General features: G+C 45.3%; 1 protein-coding gene across 1 annotated transcript in view; it reads right to left on the reverse strand.

Annotated features, from left to right (window-relative positions):
• Positions 1–200: 200 nt before the first annotated feature.
• The window catches only part of LOC132897226 (histone-lysine N-methyltransferase PRDM9-like), a 112,508-nt gene continuing 94,029 nt past the window's right edge, over positions 201–18,679 (reverse strand). The window contains exons 7-8 of the mRNA XM_060938693.1: positions 750–1,906; positions 201–224 (exon numbers count right to left, since the gene is read on the reverse strand). Of these exons, the coding sequence (XP_060794676.1) occupies positions 201–224; positions 750–1,906 (1,181 nt within the window). The remainder of the gene's footprint in view (positions 225–749; positions 1,907–18,679) is intronic.

Consider the following 18,679-nt stretch of genomic DNA (forward strand, 5'->3'; position numbering starts at 1 on the left):
ACAAACATTGGGCTCAAATTGTTAAAGAGTGGTTCAGGGAGCATGAGGAATAATTTTCACACATGAATTGGCCACCACAGAGTTCTTTCATTCTTTTTTTTAGTGCTTTTAACAATAGACAGTGTCACAAAGCAGCTTTACAGAAAAAATAAGGATTTTCAACATATGAATTAATACATTTAATCACTAATGAAAAAGCCTCAGGTGACGGCGATGAGGAAAAACTGAGAGATAACATGAGGAAGAAACATTGAGAGGAACCAGACTTAAAAGGGAACCCATCCTCATCTGGGTGATAACAAATAGCATGATTCTAAATAACTCACTTCTAAAAGTGTGCCCCATATGGTCAAAAATTGCAGTTGTGTAACTAGGAAATTCATTATAGTTTTATTAACATGAAGTCTATTTTGTTGACATTATCAACTGTTCATTGATGGAGACTTGAGTACAAAACTGTTCATGACAACTGTAGTCCTAAAGTTATTATGGCAATTGCAGTCCCAAGCAATAATAGCAAAACTGTAAGGGTTCAAAGCCAGCTTCTAAGTGTATCTTTAGAGTATCCAAGAGTTCTGACAAGCAAACATTAAAATAAAAATAATTAAAATAACAGTGCCTATCACAGAATATCAAAATAAATAAAATGAACAAATACAGTTTACATAGATTATTTTGAAACAAATTTTTTTCTTCAATTGTTCTAAACATTATCATATTTAATTTGACAAATAATTCAAATAACGTACTGGATCTGTGTTAGTGCACTTGTGCGTCTTGAATGTAAGTGAATAAGTAAAATGCTTCCCACACTGGGAGCAGTGATACGGCTTCTCTCCTGTGTGAATGCGCTGGTGGACATGAAGACTACTCTGCTGAGAGAAATTCTTTTCACACTGTGAGCAGTGATATGGCTTCTCTCCTGTGTGAGAACGCTGGTGTCGTTGGAGATGACTCTGATGATTAAAACACTTCTCACACTGTGAGCAGTAATATGGTTTCTCTCCTGTGTGAATGCGCTGGTGTCGTTGAAAAGTACTCTGATGAGTAAAACTCTTCCCACATTGTGAGCAGTGATGTGGCTTCTCTCCTGTGTGAATGCGCTGGTGTAGTTGAAGATTACTTTGAAGGGTAAAGCTCTTCCCACACTGTGAGCACTGATACGGCTTCTCTCCTGTGTGAACGCGCTGATGGACTTGGAGATTACTCTTTTGAGTGAAATTCTTCCCACACTGTGAGCAGTGATATGGCTTCTCTCCTGTGTGAATGCGCTGGTGGAGTTGGAGATGACTATGGTGACTAAAAGTCTTCCCACACTGTAAGCAGTGATATGGCTTCTCTCCTGTGTGAATGCGCTGGTGTTGTTGGAGATCACTCTTTTGAATAAAGCTCTTCCCACATTGTGAGCAGTGATGTGGCTTCTCTCCTGTGTGAATACGCTGATGTTTTCGGAGAATGCTCTTTTGATTAAAACTCTTCCCACATTGTGAACAATTATATGGCTTCTCTCCCGTGTGAATGTGTTGGTGGTGTTGGAGATCACATTTTTGCTTAAAACTTTTACCACACTGTGAGCAGCAATACGGCTTCTCTCCAGTCTGACTGCACTGATGTGCTTTGAGAGCACTCTGATTAGTAAAACTCCTTCCACACTTTGAGCAGTGGTAAATTTTCTTTTGTATTTCTTTCTGAGAGGTGTTAGAACTAAGAGTACTAGATGAAGTTTGCTGATCACTGGAGAAATTTGTGGGCACCTGGACCTCATATTTAATCTCGCTTGATTTCTGCTGTCTCACATACTCCTCATAGTGGTAGCTCTGGACATGTTTGTTGAGGTCAATTTGAGATGTATAGGAAAGCAGACACAAGGAGCAGGAGAAGACTTGCAACAGGCCGTTGTTTACTTCTGGAGCAGTGAAAGAATATAATGTATTAGAAATGCAACAAAAATATAAAAAATTGTAAGGAATTAACAAAATATAAAGGAGTGTTAAAATTATTGCTATGTAAAATTTATTATTATTATTATTATTAGTAGTAGTAGTAGTATTGGTAAACTCACTAACTAGCACCAAGAAACATAGAGAGTTAAAGTAAAGTAGGCTCAGGAAGTGCACCAAATATACTCCATAATACCACAAGACAACTGTAATAATGAGCATGATGACACTCCTAAGCAGTCTCCATATTCTCTAATTTAAAAAAAAAAAAGATACATGGTAGTCTTGTCTGATAGGATGCAACAGTAAGAGGTGGAGTGTGGGGTGCTTTTGGTGCACTGGCGGATTCCAGCAGTGCTGTAACTTAGATAAGATACCCACAATGTGGACCATGACGGGTGCATAGTGACACCTGCCCCCTGCTCACCACACTACAGGATATTTAAGGGACACACAAGAACAGCTCATTTTAGTGTTAATTTCTTTGCTTGAGGTTCATAAAGACATGGTTTGCCAAGGTTGGTTTGGAAGCACTCAAGTGGCCTGCACAAAACCCTGAAATTAACCCTACTGAATACCTTTGGGATGAAGTAGAATGCTGATAGCACCCCAGGCTTCCTCACGCAACATCACTGCCTAACCGGTCACAACAGTTTGGCCTATTTGTGGTTGCCCGCAGTTGCTCTAGAAATTGTCAGCAACTGAACCAGCTTTGACAAACATGTCAAATGCGGTAAATGGATAATCTCAAAGATGGGTCACTATTGAAATGTTCTTGGTATGTGATGCAAACATATATATTATTTTCTTTTATTTACTGATTATTATTAATGATTTAATCATGAAGAGCAATTCAATTAGTGTAATTTCAGTAAGGGTCTTAGTTCACTCAGTGCATATGTGTCTGTACTTTGCTCACTCATAATATACACATATCTGTTCTGTTGCTTGGGTCATGATGATTTTGTTCTTGCTCAGGTTTTTTTTTTTTAAACTTAGTGTTAGGTTTATATAAGTATTATTCTTGACCAAGAAGGCAGTAATTTATTAAAATGGTGACAAAATTAAGGATTAACTTCGGTTCAGTTAAAATGACCTTCTGTCTCAGCTGGACATTGTTTGGGAACATTTTGTTTGTTTTGATATGAGATTTGCTTGTCTTTGTTTAGGTTTGTTCTTATTTTTTGTTTACTTTCTTATAACATATCTTTGTTGAAAAATTCCGTATGTGCGTAAGCAATGACCTTTATGATCAGAAATGTGTTATTATGTTATGATTATTTGACCTGCCCCAAGATCAAGCTGCTCACTTGCTCGCAAGTCAACCACACACACATATATCTGAACATTCCATCAGAACAGTGATGTAATTAAAATGTGACCTGCTCACACACACACACACACACATAGACACAGATATCAAAATGATGTCACTTACTCACACCCTCCCATAGACAGACACACACACACACATTCGACAGACACAATAGCCGTTTAGAGAGATTATAATTTGTTATAAAAGGTGTTTGTAATCTTTCATCTTTGGCGAGAATACTGCGATTAAACAGCAGTGAAACCGATCTCTGGTTCTCTGTTTTTTTGCGGTGTTCCGTCCCAGACGTCTGGGTGGTACAAAGGCGGGGGTCCCGAGAAATAAGTTGACCGATTGACCGTTTCAGACTGGGTTGAACCCTAACAATTTGGTGGCCCGTACGGGGACCTCCCAATCAGGTAAGGGGTCTCTTTTAATTGATTAGTTTGACTGGTTGGACTTCCGCCTGGTTGGAGGTCTCAGAAAAAAAAACCCACTTGTTTATTATTTTGGTTATGTTATTGGTAATCCTCGTGTAGAGGCATGGGACGTTTTTATTTTGGGGATCCTCGTAGACTTTTGATTACGGGATGTTTTTTGGAAACCTCGTGTAAAAACATGGGAAGGCTATCCTCGTAATTAGCCTTGGGTATTCTTTCAAAGACATGCAGATTAGGTAAAATACCCAGCCACCGGGGTTGCACAAGCCAGTGCATACTTAGGCTACATCCACACGACAACGGCAACGAGATTTTATTAAAAAAATATCGCGTCCACATGGGCAACGGATCAGTAAAATATCAGGTACATATGGCAACGCAATGCTTGCTGAAAACGATGCAATACACATGCCACACCTCTAGGGGCGCTGTAAGATGGTCCCATCGGAGACACCAGAACAATAGAAGAAGTAGACGCATGCGCATAAACCCCTTCTTCTACCCGGTGTGAAGCACTGTCAGGAACAAACACACAACAAGAAGAAGATGGCTGCGACTACGCGTGGAAATCGTGCCTTCTGTGTGTACAAATTAGTTTTATTAGTGTGCATAGTTTTATATAACTTAATTTTCTTATTGTGTGTGAACATTTTGAAAAGCATTTTTATATAATTTATATAACTTTTTATATTGTGTGTGAACATTTTGAAAAGCAGTCTTATCCAATAAAAAAAGAAATTCAAGAAATGGTTCAGTTACTTGTTTATTTAAAAGAAAAGCTGTATACAAAAGTGAATGCAATGCAGTGGTTCATACAAAACAGTGAGAGTGCTGCTTGTTCTAGTCATGTGGTTGTGACGTCATCGTAAACAAATCCGTTCTACTCATCCAGACGACTTCGCAATGGTGCCGTTGCCAGATTTTTCCACTCTGGAACCCGTTCTCAAAAAATATCGTTGTGGGGCACCCAAAACGCCGGTGCCGTGTGGACGCCGGGCCGAAACGATAAACAATTTTATCAGATTCACCTGAATCCGTTGCCGTGTGGACAGGGCCTTAGTGGTCCCAAACCCAGATAGACTGGGGAGGGTTGTGCCAGGAAGGGCATCTGATGTAAAACCTATGCCAAATCAAATACGCGGATCATAAATTGGATGATCTGCTGTGGCGACCCCTAATGGGAGCAGCTGAAAAAAGAAGAAGAAGAAGAAAAAGAAACAGCAGCAGCTTTGGATATTCTTTGTCTAGAGTGTGTAGCATAACATCTGTATATAGACCCCTTGTGCATAACATCACGTATCACATGATAATTTCACCTGGGATCAAACAGACACTGTCTTTCGTGTAAGCAAGGCTTAATCTGTCTTCAATATGGTTCATTTTTGTGCTGTTTTTGGTTGTTCAAATAATTCAAATAGGGAAATGGATAAAAGGTATTACCGTCTCCCCATTATCAAGAAAAATGTTAACAAAGAGAAGCAAATGCTTCAAGAAAAATGAAGAAATTAGTGGTTAAAGAGAACATGACGAGAGGAGCTAAGCCTGAAAACTCCAGAGAAATTGGCGATTCTATTTAAAATTGATTTTTTTTTTTTTTAAATAGAAAAAGTCAGAAGTATGGAAGAGTTTGCTTAAGAATCTTGTTTTATTTCTGCTCGCATTCGAGTTAGCTTCTTCATAAAAGTGTTCAAACAAAATCAAATGATTTTCTTACAGATGAACCAGCTTCCTTATTTGACAAAGAAAACCCAGCTTGGACACCAAACAAACAACTTGGACATAACTCAGTAAAAAAAATCCAACAAGGAGCGACATGCAAGATATAGCCTGAGAAAAACAGAAAAGATTAAGAACAGAGAGTGCTGAAGCTTTGTTTCTGTGATCAGAGAAACCCAGTCCTATGCAAAATGTCACCATGGAGCCAGAGTGTAATAATGACCCTACAGTTTGAGAGTGTTCTACACAGACTTAACTTTACAACAGCTGCACACATGTGAAATGGAAATAAATCGACTAGGGCAGGAAAAACTATTTTGGATAAAGTTGTTACTGTGTGTTGCACAAATCAACCTGTGTGACTCAGTTGTGCCTTTTGAACAGAGAATAAACGAGGAGGGAACTGAACATTAACTATTTATTGAAATTATTATTACAAGGGTGATTATAGTTACTATATGACTATAGCTAAAATTGGAATGTGCTGATTCTGTTAGCGTTTGTAATTGTAACATCCACTATTAGATAAAATTAAAACAAAATCTTACATTGTTTGACAGTCTAGAGCAAGATATTTTGTTATTTTACATATAATAACACTTCAGGAAGAACAACTTTATTCATCACACACTTGTGAAATTCCTCTCTGCATTTAACCCATCTGAAGCAGTGAGCACACACATACACACACACATGAGCAATGAGCACACACACATACCCAGAGCATTGGGCAGCCATGCTAACAGTGCCTGGGGAGCAGTTGGGAATTTGGTGCCTTGCTCAAGGGCACCTCAGCCCAAGGCTGTCCCATATTAACCTGACCGCATGTCTTTGAACTGTGGGGGGAAACAGGGGCAGCTGGAGGAAACCCACACAGACACAGGGAGAACATGCAAACTCCACACAGAAATGCCCCCGCCGGCTGCTGGGCTCAAACCCAGAACTTTCTTGCTGTGAGGCGACCATGCTAACCACTTAAACACAGATATTGTTTTAACAGAAATAAGTATCAATGTATAAATGACAGTGCAAATAGCTACCGTATGTAACTAGATGTCCTTGGGGTTGTTGAGACATGGTGGGGCAGGAATACCATCTACAGTGGTGCTTGAAAGTTTGTGAACCCTTTAGAATTTTCTATGTTTCTGCATAAATATGACCAAAAACAACAACAGATTTTCACACAAGTCTTAAAAGTAGATAAAGAGAACCCAGTTAAACAAATGAGACAAAGATATTATACTTGGTCATTTATTTATTGAGGAAAATGATCCAATATTACATATCTGTGAGTGGCAAAAGTATGTGAACCTTTGCTTTCAGTATCTGGTGTGACCCCCTTGTGCAGCAATAACCGCAACTAAACGTTTCCGGTAACTGTTGATCCGTCCTGCACACCGGCTTGGAGGAATTTTAGCCCATTCCTCCAAACAGAACAGCTTCAACTCTGGGATGTTGGTGGGTTTCCTCACATGAACTGCTCGCTTCAGGTCCTTCCACAACATTTTGATTGGATTAAGGTCAGGACTTTGACTTGGCCATTCCAAAAAATTAACTTTATTCTCCTTTAACCATTATTTGGTAGAATGACTTGTGTGCATAAGGTCATTGTCTTGCTCCATGACCCACCTTCTCTTGAGATTCAGTTCATGGACAGATGTCCTGACATTTTCCTTTAGAATTTGCTGGTATAATTCAGAATTCATTGTTCCATCAATTATGGCAAGTCATCCTGGCCCAGATGCAGAAAAACAGACCCAAATCATGATACTACCAACACCATGTTTCACGGATGGGATAAGGTTCTTATGCTGGAATGCATAAGAATTCATTTTCTCCAAACATAATGCTTCTCATTTCAACCAAAAAGTTCTATTTTGGTCTCATCCGTCCACTAAACATTTTTCCAATAGCCTTCTGGCTTGTTCACGTGATCTTTAGCAAACTGCAGACAAGCAGCAATGTTCTTTTTGGAGAGCAGTGGCTTTCTCCTTGCAACCCTGCCATGCACACCATTGTTGTTTAGTGTTCTCCTGATGGTGGACTCATGAACATTAACATTAGCCAATGTGAGAGAGGCCTTAGTTGCTTAGAAGTTACCCTGGGGTCCTTTGTGACCTCGCCGACTATTACACGCCTTGCTCTTGGAGTGATCTTTGTTGGTCAACTACTCCTGGGGAGGGTAACAATGGTCTTGAATTTCTTCCATTTGTACACAATCTGTCTGACTGTGGATTGGTTGGGTCCAAACTCTTTAGAGATGGTTTTGTAAACTTTTCCAACCTCATGAGCATCAACAATGCTTTTTCTGAGGTCCTCGGAAATCTCCTTTGTTCGTGCCATGATACACTTCCACAAACATGTGTTGTGAAGATCAGACTTTGATAGATCCCTGTTCTTCAAATAAAACAGGGTGCCCACTCACACCTGATTGTCATCCAATTGATTGAAAACACCTGACTCTCATTTCACCTTCAAATTAACTGCTAATCCTAGAGGTTCACATACTTTTGCCACTCACAGATGTATAATATTGGATCATTTTCCTCAATAAATAAATGACCAAGTATAATATTTTTGTCTCATTTGTTTAACTGGGTTCTCTTTACTTTCAGGACTTGTGTGAAAATCTGATGTTGTTTTAGGTCATATTTATGCAGAAATCTAGAAAATTCTAAAGGGTTCACAAACTTTCAAGCACCACTATAGTCCACAGTTCAGGTAGGAAAGTCCTTTGAGAGTAAATGCTTTGGCTTTCGCAGCACTCTGTTCCCAAAAGCTGATGTTGGGAAAATTTTTTACACAAAGGGTTTCTTGTTTTGGTAGTTTTTTAAAACTGTTCTTCCATGTAGAGACTCTTCAGGGAAAAAAAAAAGGTACATTCCACCATGTAGCTAATGCTAACACGAGGCCACAAATCTGCACCATCACTCCAGTCATTTCAAGGAATTTTGTATGGATCATAACCGCCAATAAACTGGAATGGGCTAATCATAAATGTGCCATTGTCTCTGCTCTAAAAATTGTAAGCAGTCCCAATGTTCTATTAACTCTCTCAGACACGACCTTTACCTAAAGCTAAGCAGTTGAAACTCTTAAAAACCTCAAACACCTTTCAAAGGCACGATTATGATCCGGATGACCCTGACTTAGATCCCACAGTCGTTGCGGTAGCCCAGATGGCCATTACGGAGGCAAAGTCAGCCACTGAGTCCTGAGCAAGTTTATAGCATGGCAAAAGATTTTAAACATCCCAAAGAAATGGGCATGGGTCCATTTCTGACTCAGATGACATGTAAAATTCAACTGTACAACTTGCATTCTTTGGCTGTCACTTCCACATGCTCTTATATATATTTTTTTTTGCCTATTGAAGTGGAGAAGTTGAATGCTCATTATAATAACAAAGAGGAAAAGCATTTGCTCACTTTGACAAGAGCGCTAGAGAAATGTACTGAGTTTTCTTGAAATCATTCAAGGGTTTGTAGACAGTGCTGAGTGTTGGCATAAGGTTGTTGGTTGTCAACAGAGCATAAACAAGCCTTTGATGGAGTATACCCAGCATTTTCCTCAGGTGGTTACAATTGAGGTATTTCACCTGATGTCACAGGGTCACGTGACACCCCAGTGTCCGCCATTTTGAAGGTCAAGCTAGCTAATGTCAACAACATAGTAGCTAGTATGTTACTGTAGCAATGTTTACGTTCAGTCATTTGGATGACTGTTAAAACCTTTCAGTCTCAAGTTTTTCCTTTACTGTATTTACTAGTTTACTGTAATTATGATCCGGCAGCTATTTACACCGGATCCAGTGTAAATAGCTGCCGGAGCGCGCTCCGGCTTGCTCCCCCTCAAATTAAGCAGCGCGCTCCGGCTTGCTCCCGGAGTGCTCCGGCCGAGGTTCCGGAGCGCGCTCAGGCTTGCTCCCCCTCAAATTAAGCAGCACGCTCTGGCTTGCTCCCGGAGTGCTCCGGCCGAGGTTCCGGAGTGCGCTCCGGCTTGCTCCCCCTCAAATTAAGCAGTGCGCTCCGGGAGCAAGCCGGAGCGCGCTGCTTAATTTGAGGGGGAGCAAGCCGGAGCGCGCTCCAGCAGCTATTTACACTGGATCCGGTGTAAATAGCTGCCGGATCATAATTACAGTAAACTAGTAAATACAGTAAAGGAAAAACTTGAGACTGAAAGGTTTTAACAGTCATCCAAATGACTGAACGTAAACATTGCTACAGTAACATACTAGCTACTATGTTGTTGACATTAGCTAGTGCTAACAGCTAGCTGCTAGTACACTGCTACAACACAGACACCGACCCTAATAATACAGTTCTTGGTCATTGCCTGGTAACAGCAAATTTATAACGGGCCATGTCTCAACAGACTAAGAAGTTATTTCAATGACATTTAATAACATTTTGTTTATCCTGAGGACCGAAAGTAAATGAAAATGTGAACAAACCTTAGCTGTAATAAGATGGCGACCACCGGCTCCAGGGACGACCCACTGATGTAGGCATGTTACCCAGCCTGACACAAAATATTTGTAGGCATCCAAACTCTTATACGCTTTCAGATCAATACCTATGTATGGCGATGGGTTTTTAACGACATAGGTATACAGATCATGTGGGCCGAAGTCAGGTAAAGACGAGGGCTTCGTATACTTCCGTACGTCAGTGAACAATCCTGGTGGAAGCAGGTAAACGTCGTTCTCTAAGCCTGCTAACCTCAATTTTTGCAAATACCTCTCCTTCTGCTCGCCCTGTAAATGCCCTACATCGCTGGATAGTGAAGGTGTTTTCTGCATCTCACTCCTTTTTCTTTTATGTTTTTCGTTTGTCGCCTTCCTCGCATTCAAACTGATTCGAGTCGTGACGTCCAAAATGGCAGCCTAACGATGCATCACATGACTTGGTCACGTGGGTGAAAAACCTCAATACAAGACCCATCTCTAAAGTTCTTGGAAACCATGTTTGTAAGTCAATGGGCTGATGGTTTAAAGGCTGACTTATGCAAAATTTTGCTAATTTTGAAGCCCAACTGGCTCAAGGTGAGTCTGTGAGTTTGCTGGCAGCCTCACAGCATATGAGACTCAAATGTGAAAATGCAGGTGTCTGTTTCATTGCAAACAACTGCTAATGTACTGTAAATACTCCATCTGTTCAGCGGGATATGTGCCATTATTGTTATAGACAGGGACATTGGCTGCATGTGTACTGTAAGAAGTGTGACTTGAAAAAGCAGAATGGCAAATATGCTTCATCTTGTTTCTCAGCCCAAAACACTGGGTGGGACTATCTTGCCAGAGGTGGCAGGGCAAATAATTCAGCTGGTACAACACACCTCCCAACACTCAGAGGTTTTACCTCCATCACGCTCACATCCTGCTGTACATTCTTTTTAGAAGTCTGCTGTATGCTGTAATTTTAAAAAATCAGCATAAACCTGCTTTTTTATTTAAAACTATAGACTCAGTTTTGAATCCTAGCCCCTGCAATGGCCCTGTAGCATCATATAAGATCTGTGATGATTTCCTTACATTTTTTATAAGTAAGGTTGAAAATATTAGAGCTAACATCACTATAACTGGGACCAGGCCCTCTCTCTTTAAGTCCGTTGACGCAGTTTTTGAACATTTTGACTTAATTTCTTTGTCAAACTTATCTCGTATCATCTCTCAGATGAAATGCTCTACTTCTGCATTGGATGTACTTCCATCTTGGTTTTTTAAAGAGGTCTTTGATACAATCAGCAATGATGTCCTAGCTATAATAAACTCCAGTCTAACCACTGGTACAGTCAGTTCCTGACTACTTTAAACAGGCTATAGTCCAACCTCTCTTAAAGAAACAAAATCTGGATGCAAAGATACTGAGTAACTACCGTCCCATTTCTAAATTACCATCTCTAGGAAAGGTGTTAGAAAAAGTTGTCTCCATCCAACTCTCATCTTTTTTACATAATAACAAGATCTATGAGACTTTCCAATCAGGTTTTAGGGCTTTTCATAGCACTGAGACTGCTCTTCTGAAGGTGACAAATGATTTGTTACTAAATGCTGACTGGGAACTGTTCCATTTTAGTTCTGTTGGAGCTGAGTGCAGCTTTTGATACTGCAGATCACAACTTACTCATTGATCGTCTGGAGCATTGGGTTGGAATTAGGGGCATGGCTTTAAACTGGTTTGTGTCATACATTAAGCACAGGACTTTCAGAATCAATATTGGGGCCTACTCCTCAGCGCCTGCCATCATGTCATCAGGAGTGCCTCAAGGGTCAATATTGGGACCGCTACTGTTTTCCCTGTATATGCTTCCCCTTGGTCAGATTATTCAGAAACATAATATCTCATTTCATTGCTATGCTGATGATCTGCAATTATACGTACCTCTATCTCTCAGTAGTCAGTGCTCTATAACTGGGTTCAATGACTGCATCCTAGAGATACAGAATTGGATGGCACACAGTTTTTTACAATTAAATGAGGGCAAAACTGAGGTTATTCTTTTTGGCCCCCCTAAGCAAACTGAACGTCTGAGGGGAAACCTGGGTCCTTTAACTCCTTTTACTAAAACACAGGTTAAAAATCTTGGGGTTTTGTTTGACGCCGAACTAAAGTTTGACAAACAAATAAATGCTGTAGTAAAGGGTAGCTTTTTCCAACTCAGAACAGTTGCCAAATTGAAATCATTTTTAATTAAATCAGATTTTGAGAAAGTTATACATGCTTGTATTACTACAAGACTTGATTATTGTAATGCACTGTATACTGGAGTCAGTGAATCTTCCCTTTCCCGTTTACAGCTGGTTCAGAACGCAGCTGCCAGACTGCTCACTGGTACAAGAAAAAGGGAACATATTACTCCCATCGTGGAGGCTCTGCACTGGCTCCCTGTTAAATACAGAATATTGTACAAAGTGGCACTGACTGTTTTTAAAGCCTTAAATGGTCTAGCACCACTGTATGTTGTGGACATGCTATGTCCATACACCCAAATACGATCCTTAAGATCTGCTTCACAGGCACTTCTTAATACTCTACAATCCCGTTTGACACAGAAAGGGGACCATGCTTTCAGTGTGTTTGCTCCAAAGCTATGGAACAGTCTACCAAGCGAACTGAAGTCTGCAACATCTCTAACTAGTTTTAAATCTTTACTTAAAACACATCTTTTCCGCCTTGCATTTGACTGCCTCTGATTCTGTATGCGATTTCTGGTTGGAGGTCTCTCTTTCTCTTGTATTGTATTTTCTGTCAGTGTTGCTGTTATTGTCCTTGGTTGTTCTCTGTGTAGCTTTTGGCTAAAATTCAATGTGTCTTGTATTTTAGTTTATTTTGATTTTATGTAAATTTAAATTTATTTCATACACTGATTGTTAAGCACTTTGGTTGTAAATGTGCTATATAAATAAATTTTACTTACTTACAGCCTATTTGCAGCCAACTATTGTATCACAACATTGTGATAATCACTGTGAATGATCATGCATGCAATTTTTTGATTGACATTAGTGCACAAGCATCAATACTTCCAATAGAGATGGCTAGAAATTTTGTGCTTAATCCAATTAGAACTGACACTACCATTTCTGGTTTAACTGGGGGAAATTCTCTCTTGATCTTGATATGGCCATCAAGGTTGATGATGCCGACTCCGTCTGGCATGCCATCTTTCGCGTCTTGCCCTAGCTGCCTGAGCCAGGGTGATCGCCACGATCATTTTTCCATTATGGAGGAGGGCCCTCCAACCACTTCCGTCCTGGGAGGATTTATACCAATCTTCTCCCATGTTGAACAGCTTTAGGTCCTCCTTGATACAATCCTTCCACCGTTTGTAAGGCCTGCCTCTCTTCCTTTTTCCCGTGCTCAGTTCACTGAACAGCAGCTGCTGGGGAAGCCTGTCCTCAGATATTCTACAAACATGGCCAAGCCAGCGCAGCCTGTTGCCTCGAATAAGGACCTCAGTAGGTTGAGACCTTGCGCTCACGTGCACGTCAACATTTGGGACTTTATCCCACCAGTGGATTCCCAACAGCTGGCATAGGCAGCGCTGGTTGAAGTTCTCGATCCTGCGGAGGTGCCTTACAAGAGTGGTCCACGTTTCGCTCCCATAAAGTAGAGTTGGAAGGATAACAGCGTTATACACAAGGAGCTTTGTCTTGAGGGAAATTCCTCTGCGGTCCCAGATCTTAGGTTTAAGGGAGTAAAAAGTACGGCTGGCTTTGGTGATCCTTTCCTCTATTTCCTTATCTAACTGGCAGTCGTTGGAAACAGTGCCACTGAGGTAGCAGAACTTTGAAGAGACGGTGAGTGTTTTATCCTCTAGCAAGGTAGGGGGTGGATCTCGTAACTGTTGATGGAAAACCTCAGTTTTCTCCTTGCTGATGGTCAGGCCCCACTGTCTGCAAACGCTGTCTAGGTGGTTGATGAGGAGTTGGAGTGCTTTGTGCTCATGTCTGCAGAAGCCCGCTGTGGCAGCGGGGGCGTGGTCAAGCGCCGGTCTGTGACAGGAGGGTGGAGCCAGGGAAGGTGAGTGGCAGAATCGCTACACCTGACGGTAATTAACCTGTGTTTTGTGTGTGTTTTCCCAGTAAACCGCTCCCTATTTAAGGAGGCTGAGAGAGAGCAGAGGAAGCGCGACCCGGGATTGGAGGCTGAGTGTGTGTCTGTGTGCGTGTGTGCTTACGCCGTAGTATAACTGAAAAGTTGTTTAATAAATACGCTTTCTCTACCTCCAAACGTTGTCCTGCCGTCCTCTGTGCTCCACCCACACATTATCTACGCTACAGTGGTGCCGAAACCCGGGAAAGGTGGAGCACCAGTTCTGCAGCTCCATGGAATCCTCCCCGTTCGTGGACTTGGTCCACGCCCTCGCCACGGCTCAGCAGAGCCAGCACCAGGCACTCGTCATGCTCCGAAAGGAGCAGGAGCGCCACTTCGAAGCCCTGGTGTTGGCCCAGCAGGAAGACCGAGAGGTGTTCCGGTGGCTCCTCGCGTCGGCGGGGTCCACCAGCGCCCCGGCCGCGGGCCCGTCTCCCCTCACCTTGACCAAGATGGGCCCGCAGGATGACCCTGAGGCTTTCATCACCTTGTTCGAGCAGGTCGCCGAAGCCTCGGGGTGGCCGATGGAGCAGCGCGCCTCCTCCCCCTCCTGACGGGAGAGGTGCAGCTGGCCGCACTACAGCTCCCCGCTGACCGCCGGCTGGCCTACGCCGACCTTCGCCGGGCCGTCCTCCAGTGCGTGGGGTGCACGCCGGAGCAGCAGCGCCAGCGCTTCCATGCGCTGCGGATGGAGGAAGTCAGCAGCCCGTTCGCGTTCGGCCAGCAGCTCCGGGACGCCTGCTGGCAGTGGCTGAGGGCCGAAGATCGCGACGCCGAGGGAATCATCGACCAGGTGGCGCTGGAACAGTTCATCACCCGCTTACCAGCCGGAACCGTGGAGTGGGTCCAGTGCCACCGCCTGGCGTCGCTGGATCAGGCCGTAGGACTGGCGGAGGATCACCTGGCGGCTGTTCCGGCGGCAGGACAACGGATGACATCGTCTTCTCTCTCCTCTTCTCTCTCTCTGTCTCCCCCCCCTCCTCCCGTGTCCCGTCATCGCCCCATTCCCCCACCACGGAGGCGGGGGCCGGCTCCACCCCAGCCTGCCCGCCGCACCCGTGGTGCCCCCCCCGTTTCTCCCTTCTGTGCCTGTCTCTCCCCCCCCTCAGGTGAGTGAGACCCAGAACACAGCTGCAGAGGGAAGGCCCGGGCCGGTTTGCTGGCGCTGCGGGGAACCAGGCCACCTGCAGCAACAGTGTGCAGCGATGGAGGTGGGGGCGGTGGTGCGGATCCCCGACATGCCAGAGGCTGCCCTCGATCGGGCCAGAGCGTATCGCATACCGGTAAGTGTACAAGGGGCTACATATCAGGCGTTGGTGGATTCAGGCTGCAATCAGACCTCGAGCCGCCAAAGCCTGGTGCAAGACGAGGCATTGGGGGGAGCACAAGGGGTGAAGGTGTTGTGTGTGCACGGGGATATTCACAGCTACCCGTTGGTGTCGGTCCACATATATTTCAGAGGGGAAAAATCGATAGTGAAGGTGGCGGTTAATCCTCGCCTTACCCACTCTTTGATCTTGGGGACTGATTGGCCGGGATTTCGGGGTTTAATGGCACGCCTAGTAAAGAGTGGGACCTGCCGGTTGACGGGGGAAGGTCCCGGTACCGCTTTGGCTGGAGCTGCGGTCGCAGAGCCGTCTACGTCATCTCCGCGACAGAGTGAGGAGCCGCCGGCCCCTCCTCTTTCTACCGGGGAATCCCTCATGGATTTCCCACTGGAACAATCGCGAGACGAGACTCTGCGACACGCGTTTGACCAAGTGAGAGTAATCCATGGTCAAACGCTCCAGCCGAACGCCACCCCGTCCTTCCCCTATTTTTCCATTTTGAAGGATAGGTTATACCGAGTGACGCAGGACACTCAGACGAAAGAGCGAGTCACCCAGTTGTTAATTCCAAAGAGCCGCCGGGAATTGGTATTCCAGGCGGCTCACTTTAATCCCATGGCTGGACACCTCGGGCAGGATAAGACACTCGCCTGGATAATGGCCCGATTCTATTGGCCGGGGATTCGCGGCGACGTCCGTAAGTGGTGTACGGTGTGCTGCGAATGCCAGTTAGTAAATCCAGCGGCCATTCCAAAAGCGCCCTTGCGCCCCCTACCATTAATCGAGACCCCGTTCGAAAGAATTGAGATGGATCTCGTCGGGCCATTAGATCGGTCAACACGAGGGTACCGCTTTATATTGGTTCTGGTGGACTATGCAACGCGATACCCGGAAGCGGTGCCTCTTCGCAATATCTCAGCACGCAGTATTGCAGAGGCCCTCTTCTACGTCATCTCCCGGGTTGGAATCCCGAAAGAGATTCTGACTGACCAAGGCACCTCGTTTATGTCACGAACACTGAGCGAACTGTATGGGCTACTGGGTATTAAGCCGATCCGCACCAGCGTTTATCACCCACAGACGGACGGTTTAGTTGAACGGTTCAATCACACCCTCAAGAATATTATCAAAAAATTCGTAAGTGAGGACGCACGTAACTGGGATAAGTGGCTCGAACCCTTGTTGTTTGCAGTGCGAGAGGTCCCCCAAGCCTCCACGGGGTTCTCCCCGTTTGAATTATTATATGGGCGTAAGCCGCGTGGCATCTTAGATGTACTGCAGGAAAATTGGGAGGAGGGACCTTCACAGAGCAAAAACGAAATTCAGTACGTTATGGATCTGCGCGCAAAACTCCACACGCTCACACACCTAACTCAGGAGAATTTGCGGCAGGCCCAGGAACGGCAAGCCCGCCTGTACAACAAGGGCATGCACCTTAGAGAGTTCACTCCGGGAGATAAGGTACTCGTCCTGTTGCCCACGTCGAGCACCAAATTAATCGCCAAGTGGCAAGGACCCTTTGGGGTCACACGGCGAGTCGGGGACGTCGACTATGAGGTTAGGCGAACGGACAGGGAGGGGGCACTACAGATCTACCACCTCAATCTGCTGAAACTCTGGAACGAGGAGGTCCCCGTGGCGTTGGTGTCGGTAGTTCCGGAGAAGGCGGAGCTGGGGCCGGAGGTCCAAAAAGGGTCATTGGCATCACGTACCTTTCCGGTCCCCTGTGGAGACCACCTCTCCCCGACCCAACTCACGGAGGTCGCCCAGTTGCAGGCCGAGTTTTCGGATGTGTTCTCGCCCCTGCCCAGTTGCACTAACCTCATAGAACACCACATAGAGACGCCCCCGGGGGTGGTAGTGCGGAGCCGTCCTTATAGATTACCCGAACACAAAAAAAAGGTGGTTCGGGAAGAACTTCAGGCCATGCTCGAAATGGGCATCGTCGAGGAGTCCCACAGTGACTGGAGCAGCCCGGTGGTCTTGGTTCCCAAGGCCGACGGCTCGGTCCGGTTCTGTGTGGACTATAGAAAAGTCAACGCGGTGTCTAAATTCGACGCGTACCTAATGCCTCGTATTGATGAGCTGCTCGATCGACTAGGCATGGCTCGCTTTTACTCAACACTGGATTTGACGAAAGGATATTGGCAGATCCCCTTGACTCCATTATCCCGAGAGAAAACGGCCTTTTCCACACCGTTCGGCTTACACCAGTTCGTCACACTTCCGTTTGGGCTGTTTGGGGCGCCCGCTACATTTCAGCGGCTGATGGACTGGGTCCTCCGGCCGCACGCCACCTATGCGGCCACTTACCTAGACGACATCATCATTTATAGTAATGACTGGCAGCGGCACCTGCAACACCTGAGGGCCGTCCTTAGGTCGCTGAGGTGGGCGGGACTCACTGCCAACCCGAAGAAGTGTGCAATTGGGCGGGTGGAAGTACGGTATCTGGGCTTCCACTTGGGCAACGGGCAGGTGCGTCCCCAAATTAATAAGACAGCAGCGATTGCGGCCTGCCCAAGGCCCAAGACCAAAAAGGGGGTGAGACAGTTCCTGGGGCTGGCTGGCTACTATTGTAGGTTTATACCTAATTATTCGGACATCACCAGCCCGCTGACTGACCTCACTAAAAAGGGGGCGCCAGATCCAGTCCAGTGGACGGAGCAGTGCCAGCGGGCTTTCTCTGAGGTAAAGGCTGCACTGTGTGGGGGGCCACTCTTACACTCCCCTGACTTCTCTCTCCCTTTTTTGTTACAGACGGATGCGTCGGACAGAGGTCTGGGGGCCGTTTTGTTCCAGCGGGTGGAGGGGGAGGACCGCCCGGTCCTATACATCAGCCGCAAGCTGTCAGTGCGTGAGGGGCGCTACAGCACAATTGAGAAAGAGTGCCTGGCGATCAAGTGGGCGGTCCTCGCCCTCCATTACTACCTGCTGGGGCGCTCTTTCACCCTCTGTTCGGACCACGCGCCCCTCCAGTGGCTCCACCGCATGAAGGATGCCAACGCGCGGATCACCCATTGGTATCTGGCACTCCAACCCTTCAACTTCAAGGTGGTCCACAGGCCGGGGGCGCAGATGGTCGTGGCGGACTTCCTCTCCCGTCAAGGGGGGGGGGGGGGAGTCGGCTGCGGGCCGGACGGGCGCCCGGCCTGAGTCGGGCGGTGGGGGTATGTGGCAGCGGGGGCCTGGTCAAGCGCCGGTCTGTGACAGGAGGGTGGAGCCAGGGAAGGTGAGTGGCAGAATCGCTACACCTGACGGTAATTAACCTGTGTTTTGTGTGTGTTTTCCCAGTAAACCGCTCCCTATTTAAGGAGGCTGAGAGAGAGCAGAGGAAGCGCGACCC

Source organism: Neoarius graeffei, chromosome 13, assembly GCF_027579695.1.
Source record: "Neoarius graeffei isolate fNeoGra1 chromosome 13, fNeoGra1.pri, whole genome shotgun sequence".
Taxonomy (NCBI): domain Eukaryota; kingdom Metazoa; phylum Chordata; class Actinopteri; order Siluriformes; family Ariidae; genus Neoarius; species Neoarius graeffei.